General features: G+C 48.4%; 1 protein-coding gene across 1 annotated transcript in view; it reads right to left on the bottom strand.

Annotated features, from left to right (window-relative positions):
• UBALD2 (UBA-like domain containing 2) overlaps positions 1-13,075 on the bottom strand; it is a 59,879-nt gene extending 46,804 nt beyond the window's left edge. The window contains exons 1-2 of the mRNA XM_015424006.1: positions 12,517-13,075; positions 11,070-11,132 (exon numbers count right to left, since the gene is read on the bottom strand). Coding sequence (XP_015279492.1) covers positions 11,070-11,132; positions 12,517-12,636 — 183 coding nt within the window. The 5' untranslated portion in view covers positions 12,637-13,075. The remainder of the gene's footprint in view (positions 1-11,069; positions 11,133-12,516) is intronic.
• Between the last annotated feature and the right edge of the window lie 10,731 nt (positions 13,076-23,806).

Raw genomic sequence — 23,806 nt, 5'->3', positions numbered from 1 at the left:
GCATAGTTCCTTTAATCGTATCATCTGCCAAATAGTCTGACATTAATAATTTGTACAGTTTTTGTATTAATTTGTCACTTGAGGACAACCAAATTTTGTCAAGGTCGTTTTTCTCTTTGTAGAAACCCACTTTTTTATCTCTGTTATATCTTGAATTTAATTGCATTATATCCCACCAAGTGAGTTTCACTTTTTGCTTATCTAATTGATCTACACTTTTCAGATTTTCATTATCATCTAGTATGTCTTCGTATGTGACTTGCCACCTTTTCTCCATCAGAGTCGGTATCATTTCTGCTTCAATCGGTGCTACCCATTTAGGTGTTTTTAGATAGTATTTTGATTTTATTTCCTTCCAAATACCTATTAAGGCTCCCCTTATCGTGTGGTGTGTATAGTTCTTTGGTGTTCTACATTCATCATACCAGATATATTTATGCCATCCTGACGCTAGATCATGTCCTTCCAGTTTTAACAGTCTAGGGTTTTCTAGTGTTATCCAGTCTTTAATCCATACGAGTGCCGATGCTTTGTAGTATAAATTCCAGTTTGGCACTCCGAGGCCACCCGTCTCTTTTTTGTCCTGCAGATATTTATGGTTGATTCTTGGCTTTTTATTATCCCATATAAATCTATTACATGTCTTTTCTAGGTCTTTAAAATATAGTGTTTTTCTTAGAATTGGTATATTTTGGGCCAGGAAAATGAACCTAGGTAAGACGTTCATCTTCACAGCAGCAATTCTGCCCATCATGGATAGTTTTAGATCTTTCCACCTTTCTAGATCCTTTCTAGTTTCATTAAGTAGCTTAGTATAGTTATCTTCTACAAGACTGATATTTCTATTTGATATCGTTATACCTAAGTATTTGGTCTTTTTAACTACTTCCATTTTTGATAGATCTTGGATCTTTGCATTTTCTAATTTTGAGCAGTTTTTCGTTAATATGTTGGTTTTCTTAAAATTAATTTTCAACCCGGCCACTTGACCATATTCTTCTATTACTTGTATCAAGTTTGTAATTGATTCTGCTGGGGTATCTAATATAAAGACCAAATCATCTGCATATGCTTGTAGCCTTGATCAGTGCCCCTCCTGGCTCATTAAAGCTGCCCGCGAGAGGTTTCAAGGCACCCTTCGGGACATTATCAACAGGTCCCTCTCTGAGGGCCGGTTCCCAGGGGCTCTCAAGGAAGTGATGGTCCGCCTTCTCCTTAAAAAACCATCCCTGGACCCAGCCGAATTGGTCAACTATCAACCAGTTTCCAATTTGCCCTATTTGGGCAAATTAATAGAGAGGGCAGTGGCGATACAGCTGTAGAGCTTTCTGGATGACACTTCCATACTGGATCCCTTCCAGTCCGGCTTCCGCCCGGGTCACAAAACGGAGACAGCACTGGTCACCCTCACGGATGACCTCCGGAGGCATCTGGATCAGGGCGGGACGGCGGTGCTGCTGTTGTTATATCTGTTGGCGGCGTTCGACATGGTCGATCATCAGCTGCTCACCCACCGCCTTGCCGACACGGGGATCCGGGGGATGGCCTTGCAACGGCTTGTCTTTTTTCTCCAGGGTCGGGGACAAAGGGCGGCACTTGGGGAGAAGCTGTCCCAGAGGCATCAACTAGTCTGTGGAGTGCCGCAAGGGGCAGTGCTCTCCCCAACGCTATTTAACATCTATATGCTTGCCCAGATTGCCTGGAGGCATGGGCTAGGGTGTCATCAATATGCAGACGACACCCAGCTCTATCTGTTGTTGGGTGGTCAGTCTGGCTCTATCCCGGAAGATCTGGACCAGGCGCTGCAGGACGTGGCGGGATGGCTTAGGCTGAGCCAACTGAAACTGAATCCGATGAAGATGGAGGTCCTATGCCTGAATCGGAGCGGTTCGGGGTTAGGAGTCCCACTTCCGGCCTTCAGTGGGGCGCCATTGGTGCCAGTGCCGAGGGTCAGGAGTCTGGGAGCACTCCTGGATGCCTCCCTGACAATGGAGGCCCAGGTAGCAGCCACTGCCAAGACAGCCTTTTTCTATTGTCGGCTGATTAGGCAGTTGGTCCCCTTCCTCGAACGCGATGATCTTGCTGCAATGATCCACGCTATGGTCACCTCGAGGTTGGACTACTGCAATGCTCTCTACATGGGGCTGCCCTTGGGGCAACTCCGGAAGCCGCAGCTAGTGCAAAACGCTGCGGCCAGGCTGCTGCTGGGCCTCCCTATGCGGGAGCACATCCAGCCTGTGCTAAAGTAGCTGCACTGGCTGCCAATAGCGTTCCGGATTCGCTTCAAGGAGCCGGTTTTGACCTTTAAAGCCCTATATGGTTAGGGGCCTGCCTACCTGAGGGACCGCCTTTCCCCGTATGTTCCCCAGAGAGCACGGAGATACAGAACTCAAAACAACCTGGCCACCCCGGGCCTAGGGACGCCAGGTTGGCGGCAACTAGGACCAGGGTGTTCTCCCTGGTGGCGCCAACGCTTTGGAACGAGTTCCCTACTGAGATCAGAGCTTGCGGGACCTCCAGCAATTCCACAGAGCCGTGAAAACGGAGCTGTTCCATCAGGCGTTCCAGTCAGAGGGAGAATGATCCTTGGATATTTGCCATGTGGGGTCCTTCTCTGAGGAAAGGAGGTGTCAGACTCCCTGGTTACTCTCAAGCACACTGTCTTTAGCAGTGAAAAGCTTTATTGAGTTAAACAGGTTCCAGGCATGAACAGTACTGTGTCAGTTCTGAAGCATTTTGGCGGGTACATGCATAGATTTAGAAAGTTTAAACTGTAACTCCTCCTAAAGCCCACACATACATCACACCATACAGCCAGGCTCCCATGTCCTCCTGTCAAACCATGCTTCACTTTACTTCACATAGTTTGCCATAGACCCTGGGGGGAGGGGGAATTCCTTAGGTGGGGGGAGTGAGAGTGGGTGTGAGTGCTCTATCTAAGATGGCGGAACCTCTTCCTCAAGATGTGCCTCTCCCTGGTTCACAGGGACACGTCCTTGAAGCTCTCAGTGCCAGCTTGTGTAGGAGATAATGGGATCGTATATTCCCATAGGAAGGGGAATAGACTGCTTTTAACCTAAGGAACATTTTATTGGGAACATCTGGCTGTACAATCTCAGAAGAATATACAGTTGACCAGAGAGAAGTACGACTGGACATGTGATTGCACTGGAGGCTTCGTTTGTATTTTTGTATTTCTTTTCTTTGCCCAGTGGTTAAACTTTGGAACAATTGGTTTCTGGTCTTTATTCCATATATGTATGATTGTATGTATTTTTGCATATCAGCCAACATGTTCTGTCTGTATTAGACCTCTGAGGAAGGCCTGTAAAGGCCGAAACGCGTTAGGTCTATCTTATTAGCCCTTGTATGTTTTTATATTTGTATATGAGGTAGGAATGGGCCCTTGTTTGTTATTTTAATTTATGTTGAATAAATACATGTATATTTTTGTATGTTTCATAATTAGATTTTTAGAGTTGGCCCTCTTCTATTCTTGACTAACCTTTTTAGGTTCTGAATTCGCGTGTGATCACCCTCTTGTGCGCATTCCTGTACGTTGGGGAGGGGACAAATCTCTCAGGGGGAATTCTTGCAACCTTTATGGAGTAACCTTTTGATATGACCTCCATTGACCAGGAGTCTGAGAGGCACGCCAGGAATCCTGAAAATGAAGTAATCTTCCCCCATAGGCATGGAAAGATAGTCATGCCTTGGGAGACTTGGGGTCCCAATCCATTCTGCTGCCTCTGTTGTTAGGCTGTTTGTTGAATCTGAATGTGTTGTTTCCTCATCTGAAGGAAGCTCTGGTGGATCCCCAAGAGGCTTTCTTGTCTTGTCTGAACCTAGGCAGAGTGTTTTAGGATCGAAAGGGACGAGAGGTGAAGGGCCTCCTATCATTACCTCTGAACGCCTGGGGCATGGCTTTCTTCTTGTCACGGGTCTCCGCTAGAATTTTATCTAGAGTGTCCCCAAAGAGCCTAGCACCCTGAAATGGATAGGCTGACACAATATTTTTAGAATGGATGTCTGCCTGCCACACTTTCAGCCAGAGGACCCTCCTGGCAGCAGTTGCAGAAACCATGGCCCTTGCAGAGAAGGTAGGGTAGCGTCTGCTGAAAAGGCAGTAGATTCCATAGCCGTATTAATCCCTTCAAGTAGTTTGCGATTTTCCCCTGGGATCATCTGCACAATTTTTCTCTGCCAAACTTTGGCCATATTAGAGGTGATAGAGGCAGGTGTGGCTGCCTTAATGGCCACTGAAATAGCCTCGTGTGTTTTCTTTAGGGACTTGTCAGCTCTTTTGTCCAGAGTATCCCTCAAAGATCCTTGTCCATCCTCAGCGAGGAGGTCATATGATTGCAAGGCTGCGATAGGGGCATCCTAGGGGTACCTGCAGGAGTTTGTTGGCATAGGATGGGAGCGCATACAGCCTTTTAACAAAATGTGGGAACTGCCGGTTGGCCATGGGTTTGGTCCATTCTACCCTCAACCGGCGTTCAGATGATTCAGGGAGGAGAAAAACCTTTTCTTCCGATTCTGCTCTGGGGGGAAATTCTTGGATCCCTTTTGGCTCTGGTTTTAGAGGGGGTTCCTCCTCTGAGGCAGTCTCATTGAGTTCCAAGGCTGAAAGTCAAAAGACAGACAGGAGCAGGCTGGGTACGGCAAAGAGTGAAGAATAAGACTGGAAGTAGAAGCAAGTCAGAAGTGAAAGAGGAAGAAAAAATCCTGTCTTAAAGCTATCCAGTGGCTTTTAGAGCTGCTTCTCCCTTTGAGGCAAGAACAGAAAACTGAGGATATGGGTGACTCCCACATCACAGGAAGAGGAAGAGATTTAGTCCCTGCCTCCTTGACAGGATGGTTGGAAGCACCCAAGATGTCCTCTGCCTCAGAGGGAGAACTTTCCATGGCAACTTAAAATAACCTTGCTTTAAAAATTCATCTACTCTTCTTCTATTTGCCCAAACATACACACACCATTTTGTTCCATAGGTCCATAGACACAACCAAATACGCTGAGACCAAGGATGCAAATCTGTGTCATCTTCCTCTCCCCCTTCCTGGTCATGTATTCAATTACACATGAGATCTGTATGAGCTGAATGAACTTGATATCACTCTGCTGTTGAAGCAATGCAGAGGTTGCCCTAGAAGCTGCCTGGATGGCTGATCAACTAGGATTCATGTTTAAGATTTCTGAGACTGCAACAGAAATATTAATAAGGAAGGATATCAACAACTCCTTCACCTAGTACACAGTGTACACAGTATTAAGATTACTGATGGTACATCACTAGTTAGATACGATAATTACCTTGCCGGGAGGTTAAGGTCAAAGGTATCCTGACATCACAAGACAGGGTCATTACATATACACATACACACCCATTCTCTTACAGCTGTTAATGGCAATATTATACTGTAACTAGAATGATTAAGTAATAACTCTTAATATAGTAATACCCGGAATCTATTTTTCCTCCAACGAACTCAAAGCAGTTTTCAAATGGTTCCCATAGCCTCATTTCAGGCAGTGTTCTGCGTCAGACCCAAAATTAGGGTGAAACCTTGACTGTGTAGTAGCAAATGCTTCAGAATGCACAGAGCATGTGTTCCAATTGCTCCCACCACACTTAAAACATTACACCTCGCTTCACTCTTAGTTTAAGCAGTAGAACTATATCATGGGCCCTTACACCACACTCAGAGCACATAATTATGTACATGTCCTAGCTAGCCTCACCACAGCCTGTGGTATACCAACAACATTTTAACTATGACCGGAACAATGACGGCTGCGAGCGATTTGCCATTCACTTGGGGCAAACAGCAATTGCCCACAGACAAGTATCCAAATGGAGTACTCTTGAACTCTGGAAGCCAAGCAGTCAGTGATGATTGCATGGCTTGAGACTAAGGCACAGGCAAGGTAAAATACTGACTTTACCAAGGTACTGCCCCTTTAAGGCAAGAGGAAGTACAGCTGCTCTCCAAACCTGATATGGTGGCAGCATAGTATTTGCTGGCCCACTTCCCTTAGGCTTTTGACTCCACGAGGAGGGGCAGTGGGTAACCCATTCCTTGGCTTAGCTTCCTGTTACAACTAGGAAGGGAATCCACTACATTTCCAAGGAAAACACTGGCATCCGGAAGGGGGCAAGGGCAAGCAGGACATGGGCTGGGACCCCTCCCAGGACCAGTTTGGCGTAGTGGTTAAGAGCGCAGACTCTAATCTAGGAGAAATGGGTTTGATTTCCCACTCCTCCACTTTCAGCTGCTGGTGTAACCTTGGGTCAGTCACAAGTTCTCTCAAGAGCAGTCCTCGAAAGTTCTCTCAGCCCCACCTACCTCACAGGGTGTCTGTTGTGGGGATGCGAAGGGAAAAGGAGATTGTAAGCCACTCTGAGTGAAGGGCGGGGTGTATAAATCCAATCTCCTCCTCTTCTTTTTGTAAACTGTAAGGGGAGGCAGAAGGTAATGGCTGATCTGGCCTCTACAACAGAACTGTAAATGAAAGGGGGAAAAAAAAACTCCAGAAAATTTTTACTCAGCCTCCTCAACTTCTGTTCCCTTAGCAAATTAGAAATTTTCCAGTGGGCTTAAGCAGAAACTTCCAAGTACCAGGAAGAGTGAGGCTGAAGAGCAGGCAGAAATGGGAAAGTTTCACACAGAGAGAGCCTGAAATTCAGAATTGCAACACACAGGAGCCTGAAAAGGTATCAGGGAGCTCTGGGTGAATAATGGTGGGCAAACAGGGAACAGTCACACACAGCAAATCATGACTCAAAACACCAGTTTCCTGATTAATGTGTAACTGGTTATAAAAAGATAGGGGGGGGGGAGTGGCTGAAGATAGCCTTCCAAGGGAGACAGGATATCCTTTGTTTGCAATCTCTATTAAACTGCCCCTAGCGAATGCAGAAACTGTAAACCCCTTAATGCTTGGCAGTTGGGAGAAACATTCCAGAGCATGCAAGAATGGGCTCTGCTGTCTCCTTAACAGCTATGATGCAGTTACATTTGGCTTAAATCTGCATGTCAGATACTGTTTTATGAATAACCGGAGAGCCCCAGTCAACTTGCAGCCTGCACGCTAATGAGAGAAACAAGGAATTTTAAAATGCCAGACAGGAGAATCTCTTTCCTCAGAGTGCTGGATATATTTACTTTTGTTTTAAGATATCTACAGCTACAAGTTTTAAGATATCTACAGCTACAAGGTGATATCCTTAAGCACACACACATCATACAAACATGTAAGAATCAGAGAAAAGAGGGCAGAAGCGGATTTGCTGGCAATGTGTACAGGAGGGCACAAGGCACCAAGGACTGGATATAAAACAGATTAATCGGGCTAAGCTTCCCATAGCAGCACTGAACTAGACTCTCCTGCTGTGTGTTAAGCATTTCAAACACCTTGAATCAAGCCTGAAATCCTGCTTTGCTTCTTTTTGACTCCACAGCTGAGCTGGAGAAAGGATTGCACAAGATCAAAGGGTCATGAATATTCTGGGCTTGGATGTTATTAACGAAGGCCTATCAGGTTCACCAAAACATCACCTAGTAAACCACTGCAAGAAGGATTATCTTCACCACTGCTGACGCCATCTCCAAATATGAACCTCTCCCTTGGTGGTGGAGTTCTAGCAGCAGATTAAGCAGCATGGCTGGATGGAATAGGCTAGCAGCTTCAAACAGTATTCCCAATGGTTCTCGTATGCGCCTTCTCCCAAATGCAAAGCTGTACAATTAGATTAAGGACATCAGCACGTGCAGTTCTGCAGGCAGAAATCAGTGTGTTGTTGCAGAGCTAGATTTTTTTTTTTTTACAAAACAGTAACTGAGACAGTTATAAGACTGAGACAGATGCTTAGGGGAGAAGAGTGATATGCTTCGGGACTGAAATGCACTGTGGCCAAGGGGCTGCTACTGCCCTCAACAGTAGAGAGTAATTCTGCAACAGATACCCTATTTGGCAATCTCAAATGCAGAATCCAACGGCAAACGGTTCCTGAGGTGTTAAGAGTTATTAGAAGATGCAAAAGTTTAGAAGGCCTTGATAAAGCTGGCTGACCTCAGCCTAGTGATGGGCTAAAATTTCGTGCCAGTCCCATGTGAAACTAGTCAAGGGCACTGTGAGTTTTCAGACAAACATGGGAGATCTACTTCTACATCCAGCTTCTAAAAGAGCAGGCTTAAATTAGTTCTCAGTGAACACAGGGGAACTGTTCCAAACATGCAGTGGAATATGAATCAGGAGCCCAACTCTGCAATCATAAGCAAACCTTCTTTCTTCACTCACATCTTGAATTGCCTTGCTTATCTAAAACAACAAAGGTAAAGGTTTCCCTTGCTCAAAGGCCAGTTGAATCCGACTCTAGGGTTGCGGTGCTCATCTCCGTTTCCAAGCCGAAGAGCCAGCACTGTCCGAAGATGTTTCCGTGGTCATGTGGCCGGCATGACTAGACGCCGAGGTGCACGGAACGCTGTTACCTTCCCACCAAAGCGGTACCTATCTATTTGCAATTTCTTGCTTTCAAACTGCTAGGTTGGCAGGAGCTGGAACCAGAGACGGGAGCTCACCAATATAAGGCTAATGATAAAACAAAAATACACTTACAAAGACAAGAAAATTTTATAACCACAGAATGAAAAGCAAATCCAATAAACAGACCAGTTTTCCACAGAAAGCCACCTTAGAGCAGAAGGCTGGTATATTTCACTTCAAAGAAGTGACTTTAAACAACAACAAAAGTTTGCAATATAGTGTAAAGTAAAACCTGTTTTAGAGGAATCAAACAAAACAATCTTCAACCTGAAGCTCTTTGGCCACAACACACAAAAAATACATCTTCAAAAATGGTAGAACTTTTTTTCTTTAGCAAAGATGCTGCGTTTTCAAACACAAAATTTCCTGTATACACAAGTATATAAATACTGGACTGTGCAAAGAGCTTTATAACATTATTTTCTTTCTTGCAACATTTTTCTAAAGCAAGTTATACCTACTATACAGACAGATAAACAGACACATAGCAGTTTATGAATAGGTTCCCTAATCAACAGAAGTCCGTTTCATGTGATATCCTTTTACTCCCTATATGAATGGAAATGTGCACTTTTATGGAAGTTACATCTATTTTCCCATGTGAGATACACTTCAATTTTTACTTTTCAGTTTGTATATTTCCACCCTGTAAAGGTAAAGGTAAAGGTTCCCTTGCTCGAAAGCCAGTCGAGTCCGACTCTAGGGTTGCGGTGCTCATCTCCGTTTCAAAGCCGAAGAGCCAGCGCTGTCCGAAGACGTTTCCGTGGTCATGTGGCCGGCATGACTCAACACCAAGGCGCACGGAACGCTGTTACCTTCCCACCGAAGTGGTACCTATTTATCTACTTGCAATTTCTTGCTTTCGAACTGCTAGGTTGGCAGGAGCTGGAACTAGAGACGGGAGCTCACTCCATCATGCGGCACACCCGGGTATCGAACTGCTGAACTACCGACCTTCCACAGCCTGCAGTTCAGCGTCTTAACCACTTGAGCCACCGGTCAGAAACCTGTACCACTGTATAAAAGACTACCCTAATTTTATGGCAAAACCCCCGGAAGAGAAACAGTGATCTTGTCCTCCAGCTAAGATTAGCCAAAGACTGTTTAGGAACCCCTCAGAGCAAAAATGTAGGACGAGGTAAGGCTTTCTTAGCACTACTCCTCAAGTTTCAGAACATGTTTTCCTGTGAAATCTATCAATATACATTCTTGACTAATTTGAACACGTGCAACATGTATATGCTTAACTAAGCATTTATGCTGTTTTATTACCATATATGGTTAGCTATTGTTACAGCTTGATATTTCTTTCATATAAACTATTATGTTGTTCATTTTACTCTATTTTGTAAGCCACCTTGAAAAGGACACACACATACACCCTTTTTAATAAATAAATGTATCAAAAGGTAGAGCTTAACTTGCGGGTAGTCTGAGTAAACTCAGAATTACACTGTCAAGTAGCTATTAATACAAACACATAGTTAAAGCTCAAGCAGAAACTTTCATGCATTAGCAAAGCTATTTTTTAAAAAAATCAGCTACATTAAAATGGAAAACTAGTTTTTTAATTCCTCAGGGTAGTAAAAATCTCTCTCAACTATTTAACAGGCATACTTCAAAATTCCACGCAACAGTTCATCCCCAGACCCTTTTTCTTCTTCCTTCAGGACCAAACATTGGCTTTAACAATCACCAAAGCACAGAAAAAGAAAAGCTGCAGTTTAGCTGCCTTGCTCTTATTTTGCTAGTGCACAGCACTGGTTTCGCCCCAGCCTCTCACCCCCGACACACACACACACAAACCCCCTTCCCTTTGCTCTGTCAAAGAAACTTGCCTTCAGCCAAGGTCATGTAAAGTTTTGCTCAAGTTTAGATCACAGGGGGAGGGGGGGAAGAGAAGAACCCTAAAGCTTGTCTGAATTTGTTCTTCTTCCCAACCCTGCTGGTTTGCAAGTTATTAAAAAGCATAAAAATAGCTAGACAGCCATGCAAGCAATGAAAGGGAGGAGGAAGGTGGAGGAGGAAAAAAAAAGAAGTCCCTGTTTCCTGGCAGACATTTTGGTTCTTGTTTACATTTGCAGTCTGTGTGTTTCTCTTGTTGCAGAGCAATATGGCTGTCTGAAGAGCTGGCAGCTCTGAATTCACAACCACTTCTAGATGCAACCTCCTGTTCTCCACCCAGTATCAAAGGTTGTGTTTTTAAAAAATCAGACCTTGCTCGCGCAGGACAAGAAATTTCCCCCTCCTCCTTATATTTACATGACTTTAAGTGCAGCAGCCTTTGACAACTCAAAAGGTATTCAGAGTGGTCTCTGATGTGGTGTTTGGAAGTTATTTGCTGAGAGGGGCTTTCCAGACTAAGGGAGCACTGCAGATAGGTGCGATTTGTTCAGAGAAGCAAGAAATATCCAAGGTGTTAAGGAGAAAGATCCACTCTGATGCAAAATTTCACTTCAGCCCACAGGAAGCAAAGATGTTGCAAAGAACAGCATGAGTCTGCAAAGTTTCAACTACTTACCATTTGATGATGGTGGTGGGTGCTGGGAATGTTGGTTTCTTGAAAAAAAGCACTCAAAGCAGTCTATGTTTAAAAAAACACACACATAAGCCTACCATTAGAACAAGGGGGAAGAGCTCAATGGGGAAAGTCACATTCGAGTGCAAGATTACCAAAAATATTTTACATTGCAATGAAAGAGAAGGGGGAAGCAGGCCTGATCACCTGCTCATCCCCTTCCCCAAATACTTTCACAGGAGGTCTGTTTAGCTCTTCCTCCCCCCACCCCCATGTTCCCCCACCCATCCACCCAATATTGGCTTTGGTCAAATATGAAATGTTGCTTTCCTGTCTCTTTTGGGACTAGGGGGAGAGGTGTTTTTTAAAAAATGTTACCCAGGCCAGTCCAAAAGAAATGCAGTCCAAATACACCTCCACTGGAGAGAAATCCAGCACCCAAAACACAATGTTCCGGAATCAGATTTTTATAGTAGATTACACAAAAAGAAAATGGACAAAGACACTTCTTTCGTTGGAGGCCAAGGGGGTTGGCTGAAACCAGTATTTTCCTGCTCCAGCTTTATTAACCAAAACAAAGGAACACAAACTTAAAACGGTGTGGCTGTGGAGGAGGAAGAGGATTTGGCCACGCAAATTAATCACACTCAGCCGTGATTACAGCACATGGGAGCCGTTTCTCTGGGTAGGCAGGACACACACCCCGTGTGTTAGAGAGCTACTAGAAAGCCTAAGGTCCAAATGGATTCCCAGTCGAGTACAGGGAAGAAAAGCGAGTCTTCTTCACACACTTAACAGGCCGAGTGCCGCACACAACCAAAAAGAAAAAGACTGGAGGAAGGGATCGCAAGCAGAGAGAAACAGATCGTCTCTTTCCTAACTACCGCACGGCCTAACGTTGGTCTCTCTGGTCTGAATTATTTCTAAGTTTTTCTTTCAACCCAGGGAACGTTTCTCTCGCACACACCAGACTATTCAAAATAATCGTCCCAATCGGCTTTCTTCAAAGTGGCCCCGCATATCTGTCTTTCGCCTGGGCAGTTTAAGGAACATCGGCGTTGTCTCCCCTCTCCCCACCCCTTTTTCCCACGACCAGCAGCAACAAGAGCTTAGTCAACACGTAAGGCCCAACGCATTCCCGGCCCCGGAAGGCAGGAGGAGACAATAGTTACTCGAATTCCTTTGATGGATTGTTTATACGCCTAGTAACAGCAATATACAGAGGTGCGCCCTCCCGCGTGTTACACAGCCGTGGGGTGTTGGGGGGGGGGGGGATAGAAAATGCCGCTTATGGCGATGAATAAACAGGGGGCCCCTACTGAGTGTCCGCTCCCACAACTACTTTCAAAGCTAACGCAGAACCAGGAAATGGGGGGGGGGGGAGTAAATATTTCCCCCTTTCACTTCTCCCGGCACGGGAGGGGGGGTCGCCCCGCCGGCCGCAACGCACCTCGAATTGCCAGTGGGCCGCCTGCAGCAGCTGTTTTGCTTGATCCGCCGCACAGCCCGCAGCCAGCACGAACTGGTTGATCATGACCTGATGCCGGAGCTCCTCCATATTCACCGACATGGCGAGAGAAACGAAACCACAACAAGGAAAGGAGGAGGAGAGCCAGACGCACTCACTGTGGCGGAGGCGGTGTGCGTGTATGTTTGGGGGAGGGGAAAATCCACAAAGGAATCCTTCTCCTCTTCCACCCCGAAACACCGATTGCCTTTTTCGGTATCAGACGCTTCCGGCTAGCACCCCCGACAGGCTCAAGCCAAGTCGACCGCCTCGGCCTTCTCGCTTTGGAATCCGCACGAACCAAGGAGATGTTGATATCCCCACCACCACCTCGCGTAGTTCCTCGGCAGCCTAACACGCCACAAACAACAGCATCCAGGGGAGGAGCATGTGGGGAGACCGAGTGGGCAGGGAGGGAAGCCAGAGGTGTCTCAACGCTCAAGTCTACGCTTCTGGAGCCCGCCGATTGGTCGCTCAAATGTTCTCTGCGACTATAAACGTTCGATTCGAATCTTCCAGGCGCTGGATGTTTCTCTTTCTTCTGCCAACCTCCCCTTCTTTCCGATAGTAGCGCATACTTCATTGGGCGAAATAAGCCATCGGGCTCCTTTCCGATTGGTTAGAGGCTATGTTTTGGCTGAGGAAAAGGCTCACTATTGGTCTATTTCTTCTCGTAAGGGAGGGGTAAAACTATGAGCTTGCATGAACTGGAAATTCTATCCCCTTTGTTGATTGGCTGTTTTGCCCCCCCCCTTGCGTTATTTTTCCTCCTGTTCTTAAAAAAAGTGTCGTTTGTAAAAGCGAAGTTCATTGACGAGCTTCGCTGTAACCAACATGCTCAGCTGGAAAAACAAGAAGGAACAGCTGTGAATCATTTCCGATGAAAAAGCTGGTCATCCTGAAAACTGAACTTGTCACCTCATACGAATATATATATATATATATTCGTGTATATATATTTATAATATATATATATAATATATATATATATAATGCATATAGCCGTTGTCTGAAATACTACTCAGAACTTCCGGATCCTTATTGCTCAGAGGAAGCGTACATTAGGATTGTTATTTCTTGAGGTTTAATTTAGAGTCTTTTTTACTGATTTCATTCAAAAGCACACTCCCGTTATGATCATTTTATTTTGGAAAAACTACACTCTTGTAAATAGCTAGGCTGCCATTTTTGTTTTGATTATTTTTTTTTTGTGAATGAACCGTTCTGTGGTTTTGAAAGAAAGGATATGAACTGCGCTTTCTTGATGCTTCAGGTCCTTTCAACTTGTGGCACCCGCCATTTTCTGATAATCCCTGATGACCTCTTAACCCCACTGCCATGGCTTGAGAGGAGCCAGCCCTAACCTGCTGCAAAGTGAAATGCGAGATTTAGGAACACCATTGCTGGATAGATTGCATATAATTTAGCTTAACTCCGGCTTTCTGAGTGTGAAATTTTGCACTCAAGTGATCTCTCAGATTCAAATAACAACAAGGCTTTCCCAAAGTTCAATTCTATCACATATATAATATATATTAGCCAATTGTTTTACAGGGCAACATGGAGGTATTGCATTCAGTGATTCATCAGTATTGTTCATTCAACTGACTTTACAATTATTTGCAAAAGGGAGTTCAGTGCTGAGTAAAGGGAAGCCTGGACTCCACTATGACTCCAATCTACTCCATCATGGTTTCTACATCAATAAAGTTTTTTTTGGGGGGGGGTGTATTTCTCACATTTCCCACAAAGTTCTATAGCAAGACAAAATAATTTCAGGACAAAATCTCAATAAATGTTGTGTCTGTATTTCACATAAGACATACAATTTACATTGTATTATATAATTTTCAAAACCATGCATTTTCAATGCTCAGACTTGTTTGTGGATAGGTTTGAGGCATGACTTATGACCCACAGCCCGTCTGCTATGTTTTGTGGCCTACATACAGCAATTTAAGGAAATAGATGAATTAGTATGCATCATATATGACTTAACATCACATAAAGCTCCAAATTGTATAACTTCATAAATTCCTATGTATCAATTGTATTTTATGCATGTATTAAATAACCAACAGTATGTTTAATAATAAGAAGCATGTTTAATAATGAACAATTTATAAATTTAAACAATTTGGAGCTTTATGTGATGTTAAGTCATATATGTTTTGTGGCCTGACAGATGGAGCAAAACTGGGAGATTGATTGGCAGGGACCAACCACAGAGTTACAAATAAGCTGCATTCATCCTGTTGAGTCACAGGCAGTGTTCCCTCTAAGCTGAGTTAGTGTGAGCTAGCTCACAGTTTTTTAGCCTCTGGCTCACACATTTTCGTCTTAGCTCAGGAAGGATCGCTCCAGAGCAAACTAATTTATGCAGTAGCCAAATTGCTCGCTCACAACTTTAATGCCACTAGCTCACAAAGTAGAATTTTTGCTCACATGAATCCACAGCTTAGAGGGAGCTTTGGTCACAGGTTATGTTGGCCTGTGCTGCAAAAAGTCAGCGTGGCTACCCTTCCCCAGCCTGTTCCCAGCCTTATCACTCCATTTGCCTGAACCCTGTTGTTGAGTTAAATGTAAATATGTATATAATTCATAATTTGCCTTGGAAGCACAGAAGCTTTACTCAGTATCCCCCATCCCTGTTAAAGGGAAAAATACTGTTCGAACAATTTACAAAGATGATCTGACTCCAATGGTAACAAGAGAAAGACATTCTTACTTCCAAAGATACAATGATGTAGGTACATTTAACTTATTGTGAGCAGAGATCCAGGTGGGCAGGCATGTTGATCTGAGGAAGTGTATATGCACAGGAAAGCTCATACCTTGGCCACTGGAGATCTGATTTTTAAAGGTTTATTTGGCAGCATCTGCCATTATAGGACAAGAATCTTCACTGCATGACAGCAGAGCAGTCTTCTGTTGTGCCTGCACCGTGGCTGCCGCAGAGCAACAATGGCACCACTACTAGTCACCTCCTTAAGGAAAAAGTTACACAGTGACTGAATTGGGGGGGGGGGAGGTGCTCCATCAGTGTTGGCAGGCACTGCCGTGGTGGTGTCCTGGGCTCTTTTTGTAGAAAAAGCCCAGCAGGAACTCATTAGCATAATAGGCCACACCCAACAGCAGAAACTCATTAGCATATTAGCCCACAACCCTGACAGCACAGCTCGTTAGCATGTTAAGCCGCACCCCCATGTTGCCAGAAGTGTGGCCATCCAGCCACACCCACCTTTTGCTTCTTATTCTGTTTACCTTGTTTGTTGTCAAAACCCAGGGCTTTTTTTGTAGCAGGAACTCCTTTGCATGTTAGGCCACACACCCCTAATGTAGCCACTCCTAATGAGTTTCTGCTGTTGGGTGTGGCCTATTATGCTAATGAGTTCCTGCTGGGTGTGGCCAACTCGGGAGCCAGCCGGAACTCCGTTCCTGTGTGTTCCTGCCCAAAAATAGCCCTGGTGGTGTCCATGATGTTTCTGCCACAGTGTTCTGTCCCAGCATTGTTGATAGACAGGGCAGGCAGGACCAATAGGAGCCATGAGTTGAGGGGGCCAAGTCCACCACCTGTCAGTGGGGAGGGGGCTGTCAACTGCCTGGCCAAAGGGGACCCCATGGGTTGCTCTGCATACACAAAGTGCACAGGGCCCCCAAGGGCCACGGCACACAAGAATGTGGATGTGTGGGTGCCCTCCACTTAATGGCTGCTGTGCCATCTAGCAAGCTGCTCATGCTGTCAAGGGCATCCCTGTGCCAGCACCTGGGCAACCCCTGCTGGACACTGAGCGGGAGGGGGTGGGGGGCGCCAAAGGGGCCTGGAGAGCCTCCAGCAGGTCCCCCAGGTGGCACTTGATGTTCCCCTGCCCCTCACTCATGTCCCTTGCAATGGCAAGAAGCCCCTCCAGGTGTTCAGCCACCACCGTCACAGACACTGCCAGCCCCTCCATCCATTGCTGCCCTCTGGAAAAGGCTTCCTGCCACTCACAACAGCTCTCCAGCCACTCATGCTCAATCACCACCCAGATGGAAGAACGGGTGGGTGGGATGGCCTTTCCCAGATGTGGGCCCTGTGCTCAGGGACCCAGCAATGGGCCAGATTTCCCCCCTTCCTTTGGGCCACCAGAAGCCATGACACCTGGTCCAGGGGACCTTCCTTGCCACTGCCCCCTGTCCCCCTTTTTCAGGCAGGGCAGGGCTGCTGCCATCTGAAGACGTCGAGTCTGCCCTCTGAGTCACCTCCCCTCTAGTGGCCAGGCCCAGGGACTCCATGATTCCCAGCAACCAAAGGACCATGGAGCCTGCCATTGCCATGCGCTCCCTTGGGGTCAGGCTGCATAGGTGCATAGGTACATATCAGCACCAAATGTCAGGTAATAGGGACCTGGGCACAGGAGGAGAACACAGCAAATAGTGCACAGGAGCTCCCAGATGGGTGCCAGTGCCATTGCACCTTGCCCCCCCCCCCCGAGGTGCCTCCCCTCCCTCAACCACCGGCCCGGGAGCCTGGCCACTTTCATCCTCCTCCCTGCTGCTCAGTTCCATCTCCTCCTGGCTAGACACATGGGCCTGGGGCCCTTGGCACAAGGCCCCGGGGGTGTGCTAGGAACACTGCGGCTGTGGAGATGGGAGCATGACGATGGTGCAGTCCCCCTCCTCCATGAGGATGGGGGTCAGTCCCTGGCTGCTCTGGCTGCTGCTGCATCCATGGCCCACCTCAGTGATCTAGGAGGACAGACCCATGACCATCCCCACTCTACAACTTGCCCGTGGGGTGCATGGAAATCAGTGAGGGCATCGTAGGGGCAGTGGGTGACAGGTCCCGGGTCCCACAGCTGTGGCCTAGTTGATATCACTCACCACACAGTTCCTAGTTGATATCACTCACCACACAGCACCTCAGTGCCACAGCCAACCACCACCACCACAGGGGGTGTCAATGCCTGCATGACAGCCTCTGCTCTGGGCAGACCGTCCTCCACTGCCTACTTCATAAGGGACACTTTTGGCTATGAGGACTCGGATGCACTTCCAAGCAGGACTAAAGAGCTTCAGAGTGGATATCTCTGCCTGGACAGCATGTCCTAGGGCAGACATTTGTTCTGCCGCCATGCACCAGAGGGCCTGGTGCCAGGAGGTGGCAGAGCTGCTCCTGGTGGTGGCAAGGGCAACGCTCACATGCTCTACCATCAACTTGTATAGCAGAGCCTTCTCAACCTTGGTCCAGTTGGGCTGGTGGTGGCCTTCCCCACCACCAAATGTCACAGCAACCACAGGGGAATGTGGAGGCAGGCCGACCCACTGTGGGAAGATGCTGGTCCCACCCTCCAATGCTGCCACCATGGCCATCACCAGACAGGAGGAGGCCATGGCTGGTGGGTACCAAGCCACTGAGAGAGGAGGTATGTAGTGTCAGGGGGCAGGGAGCCATGAAAGAATGTGGCCCTGGCCACTCTTCACCATTGTGAATGCTGCCCCCTTCTGCCCTTGTTGCCCACGCTAGGGGGACGCCACACACCCACTTGCTACCTGCATACTACGTCTACATGGCAGACCGACAGCAGAGGAGGCACTACCCCACTGGTACTGAGTTTTCATCAGCACCCTCCATCTGATGGAAAGCACCCACCTTGATCTGTTTCACCTAGATCAATCCACCATCCAGGCCCTGTTCAAGGAGCTGAGCCCTACCCTTCAGGGTCAAGTTCCCACTCCCAGTTCCATCCTCGTCTTGCAGAAAGTCCCACTCTCCTTACAGTCCCTGGACAGATTCTTCCAGGGGGTTGCAGTAGAGGTCCTCAAGATGTTCCAGTCCTCGGCTAGCTGCTGCCTGCACGGCTGTCTGGATACCATGCTTGCCCCCCTTCAGGAGCATGTGCACTTTCCCATCAAGGACGGGAACCTGGCACCCATCAGGGCAGGGTTCACAGTGTTTGGCAGCTTCCCTAACATTGTGAGGGCTGAGGACTGCACCCACGTAGCCCTCATCGCCCCTGGAATGAGGTATACTCTAATTGTATCCACTTCTATAGCCTGAATCTTCAAGCCTCCTGTGACCAATCGAATAGTTTCACAGACCTCGTGGCCAAGTTCCTGGGCAGTGTCCATGATGCCCAGATCTTTGCAGCATCTGGCCTCAACCACCTGATGGCTGCCTGGCTGGAGGACACAGGATGGCTCATGGGTTAGTATGGTGGGAAGGGCTGGGCAGCCAGAGTGGAGGGCACTGCCCAGATGCCTCTCATGCCATTCCCTCCAGGTGACCATGGGTACCCCTTGCTGCCATATTTGCTGACACTGTATCCCAAACATGACCCACCAGATTACACAGCCTGCAACCAAGCCCACCACCAAACAAGCATGGTTATCAAGCAGGCAGTTGCCCAGCTGAAAATGCAGTTTCAATGCCTCCACAACACAGGAGGCCTCAAAGCCATGTAGCCTCTGGCAGTGGCCAAACTGTTCACTGTATCTGCTATGATCCACAACATCACCATGTGGCAATGCCTCCTGCCTCCTTTTGGAGGGGCCATTGTAGAGGGTAAGGAATTTGTGTTCTATTGTATTTTAATATTTTAATGTGAGCCGCCCTGAGCCTGCTCTGGCAGGAAGGGCGGGATACAAATCGAATTAGATACCGTAGATAGATAGATAGATAGATAGATAGATAGATAGATAGATAGATAGATAGATAGATAGATAGATAGATAGGCAGGCAGGCAGGCAGGCAGGCAGGCAGGCAGACAGACAGACAGACAGACAGACAGACAGACAGACAGAGCTGTCACCACTAGCGGCTTCTAGAAGGCAGAACCTAAGGGGCCACCATGATCAGGAGAGGGTGCAGGAGGCATCCACATGACTGTGCCAGCAGTTGGGGGGGCCTCCCCTCCTGTCAGCCCAGGCAAGGAGTGACTAAACCACCTGTCAATAGTGCTAGCATCCCCCACTGGTCTATGGGGGTGCCACCAGCCCGTCCTCAGCACATGCCTCCATTTGGTTGTCTTTGGATCTGCCAGGGTGGACTGCTTGCCGGTCCAAAGCAAACAGCACAGGCCCTGGCCACAGGTGGCCAGGTACAGGGCTCGGGTGGGACTGTGGTGGCATCCCCATGACCCATCTGCCATGGCCTTCAGAGTCTCTGGCCTCCAAAGAGAGTGGCAAGGGCGCTGGAATGGGGCCGTGTGGCACTGGACCCCTCGGTCCCCCACGGCTGTGGCCATTAGGAACCCCCTTTTACCTGTGTCACCCATTTTTCCCCACAAGGTTTTGTCCCCCTGAAAAGGGGAAGGGGTGTTGGAGTCTGCAGAGCTAGGAATTTCCACCATGTGAGATGGTTAGGCCATGTGCCAGTCTCACAAGTGGACTGTCGGGTAACATGCAATTTTTGCAAACACGGGGGCGAGGTGTCGTGAAAGTAAGGTATATCTCCAGAGACATCTGGACCTCTGGAGACATCTGGATCAAGGCAGGTCGGCACTGCTGTTGCTCTTAGACCTGACAGCAGTGTTCGACACGGTCAACTACAATCTTATGACCCATCACCTCGCCAACGTAGGAGTTTGGGGGACTGCCCTACAATGATTCTCCTCCTTTCTCCATGGTCAGGGACAAAGGGTGGCACTAGGTGGGAGGGTCTCCTCATGACACCCACTGGAATGTGGAGTGCTTCAGGGGGGCGATCCTCTCGCTGATGTTGTTTAACATCTATATGTGCCACCTCGCCTAATTGGTCCGGGGGGTTGGGCTGGGCTGTCACCAGCACACTGATGACACACTGATGACACCCAGCTCTATCTGATGTTGGACAGCCACCCGGATTCTGCCCCTGAGAGCTTGGACAATGCATTAGAGGTCATGGTTGGATGGTTGCGACAGAGCCGGCTGAAGTTAAATCCGGCGAAGACGGAGGTTCTGTACTTGAGCCGGGGAGGAGTAGATTCGGGGATTAGGCTCCCAACCCTGGTTGGAGCACCGATGGTGCCAACCCAGAAGGTGAGGAGCCTGGGGGAGACCTTGGATGCCTCACTTTCCATGGAGGCCCAGGTCGCTGCAGTCGCCAGGTCTGCCTTTTTCCATCTGTGGCGGATCAGGCAGCTGGTTCCCTACCTCTGCCTCCAGGACTTGACTACAGTAACCCATGCAATGGTCACTTCCAGGCTTGATTACTGTAACTCGCTCTACGCAGGCTTACCCTTGAGGCTGATCTGGAAACTCCATCTAGTGCAAAATGCAGCAGTGCACCTGCTGACTATGACATCTGTGTGGGTGCACATCCAGCCGATGCTCCGCCAATTGCACTGGCTACCAGTTGAGTACCGGATCCATTCCAAGGTGCTGGTATTGACCTTTAAAGCCTTACCCATATGTGCCCCAGAGAGCCTTGCACTCTGCAGACAGCCATCTGCTGGTTGTCCCTGGCCCAAAAGATGCCTGTCTGGCCTCTACCAGGGCCGGGGGCTTTTTCAGTCCTGGTCCCAGCCTGGTGGAAAGTGCTTCCGACGGAGATCAGGGCCCTGGAAGACCTATTGCACTTTTGAAGGGCTTGTCAAATGGAGCTGTTCCGCCAGGCCTTTGGCTGAGGCTGCGGGCATCTACCCGCTGGCCTCCCTACTCCTACTACAGGAGGCCATCATGGCTCGGCATCAGCCCACTCATTTTTCCGGCTGTAGAAACTTGAATAAAATGTGTTGCACTGCCCATTTTAAATGTTTACATTGGTTTTTATTGTATTATTTTAGATTGTACTGTTTATTGCTGTGAGCTGCCCTGAGCCCGTTTGCAGGAAGGGCGGGACACAAATTGAAATAATAAATAAATAAATCTGTGCAGATGGCTGATCCCTCCACGGCGCAGGCCCCGTGCACCCATCTCGTGAAAGATGGGTGGTCCCAGCTCTGTGGGCACTGGGCCCCAGGATGGTAGTGAGTGGCTGGGCCCTGGATTTGCATACGTAGCAACAGCCTTTACCATCATGGTAGCTGTGCTGCAGGAGGGAAATCAGACGCACATGTCGACTGTGCTGCCCTTCAGTTGGGCACTCGGCAGCCAACGTTGCCCAGTAGCCACTGCTGTGTGCTGTGCAAGCCCCTCAGTTACACACCCAAATTCCTCCGGGGTACCTGGGATCCAGATGCTCCTGGCTCCATTGGAGAACACCCTCTGAAACTGACCATCTCTGCTCAGCACCGCTAATTGCTTCTAGACAAGCCTTACTGTGGCGCCAACATTTTTGTTTGCACAGTGGTTCCTGGATGGCTCATCAGCCGTGCCAGGACGTCTCCCCCGGCCCCACCCCCGCCTGTTTCCAGAAGGTGAGTAGAGTGACCCTGCAATTCTTACCTGAGCAGTCTGTATTTTTGGCTGGAGGAATGTCAGCCTGACCCGTAGCCTTTCCCTCCAACCCATCTGTGTCCTCTGCTGTGGCAGCACGATTGTCAAGAGGAGGCCCCCTGCCCCTGTTGCCTCTTTGAAGATCATGTGGCTTGGGTGGCACCCCCATGCGCTCCCTCCTCCCATAGCCTACAACACGCATACACACACCTGAGACATGCACACTGGTTGAGCTTTATTGAAGGGATCCAGGGAAATATAGGGGTTAGGGTGGTATCAAACCATTTCTGCGTGCTACCCCACTCTGTCCTTTGCCACTAGGGACCCCTTCCCAATGGGTGTGGGGAGGGAAAGGCCAGAAGGCTGGATGTGTCTGCACACTTCCAAGGGCTGGCGTCTGCTGCCGAGAGGGCACATTGTGGAGTTTTGGCTCCACGGTTGGGTGACGGCTCTCCCTGTTGGATTGGCACCGGTGTACAGGGAAAACACATGGTGGAGCATTCCTTGTTGGCAGCTTGAAGGGCATTCGCCAGTCCTATAGGGGCTGTGGCGTGGTGATCTGGGTGCCATGTCTGGTGCTCTAAGGCTGCAAGACGCCCCCCCCCCCCCCCCCAGGTGGCAGTATCCAGGCCTTCCACACCAGAGCCAGCCTCATATCAGAACCTCCATGCAGCAGGAGATGCACTTTGTCAGCAGCATCAGCGCATTCCGCTTCTGCAAGGGAAAGGCTTTGGCCATCGTGTGGGATCACTCATCATGGAGGCTGGTGGGGCTCCCCACCTGCCGCTGCATTTTGTGCAGGGGGAGCACTGTCAAATGGTGAGGCAAGCAGGCTAATGCACAGCCATCACCTTCGGCCCCCCTCCCCCAGAAGGTGCCTTGGGCAGTCCCTAATGCACCTACCTGCCTGGTGCACAGGATCCATGTGCGTCTGATTAACCACTGCTCCCACCGCGTTTGAGAATGGGAGACGCTGTGTCCAGTGTTGCTCTCTGTTGTTAGCTAAGGGGGGAATGGGGGTTGCAGACAGGGTGTCTTGCTTACCTGTTCATGCGTGGCTGCCCCTTGGGATCACAGCGGAGGAGCTGGTGTACCTGTTGGGGTTGTAAGCTAAAAGGTCAGCTATGAAGTGTGAACTTGCTCTCACTGTGGTGTGTTCATGCCAAGTGCTCACCCAGGAGTGCTAAGTGCCCCATCTGTATTTTGCCCACCTTTGAGATGCATGCGCGCTCATTCTGAGTTCGCACAAAAAGGAGCTGTCAGACAGCATGCCACGCTACATGCCCTATCTCTGGAGTTGTGGGATGACCCCTTAGAACCATTTGGAGGGTGTGGGGCTGTCATTGGGTGCTGAAGAGGGGAGGGGTGCAGCCGGTGTTGGGGAGGCTGCTGATTGGGTGTGCCTTTAGTATCCTGAGCTGCTTGGGTTCCCATGGGCATAGCCGCAGCTGTGTGTGGCTTTATTTGTGAATTTGGAGTTATCATGGCTGTCAATGGGCTACATTGGCATTTTTGCTGGCACAGCTTTGCACCCATTCTGGGGGGAGCCACATAACTGACACCATGCCCCATGGAACATCCACATTTATGCCAGCAAAGGGGTTTGCGCTGTCACTGTGTCGGTGTGCAGCTGCAGTGCAGCTGTGCCAGTGGAACTGAGCGGCACGGCACAGCTCATGCCCTGCGCCAGTGCAAATGGCCCTTACACCAGTGTAACTCCAAGTTATGTCGCCATACATGTCGGTCAGCTCCCTGTGCTGATTCCGCCCTCCCCCCTTAGGATTGTGCTGTTACTCTCCCAAGTAACCCATACCACAAACAGATCAACTGGCAAAACCAAACAATCCTCCAGTGAGAAAACCTGAGCCAGTGTGATAGAATGTTGAACTAGGACTGA

The sequence above is a fragment of the Gekko japonicus genome, unplaced genomic scaffold (genome assembly GCF_001447785.1).
Source record: "Gekko japonicus isolate JY-2015 unplaced genomic scaffold, Gekko_japonicus_V1.1 scaffold442, whole genome shotgun sequence".
Taxonomy (NCBI): domain Eukaryota; kingdom Metazoa; phylum Chordata; class Lepidosauria; order Squamata; family Gekkonidae; genus Gekko; species Gekko japonicus.
The sequence above is the reverse complement of the archived record's forward strand: the minus strand, read 5'-3'. Positions and strand labels throughout refer to the sequence as shown.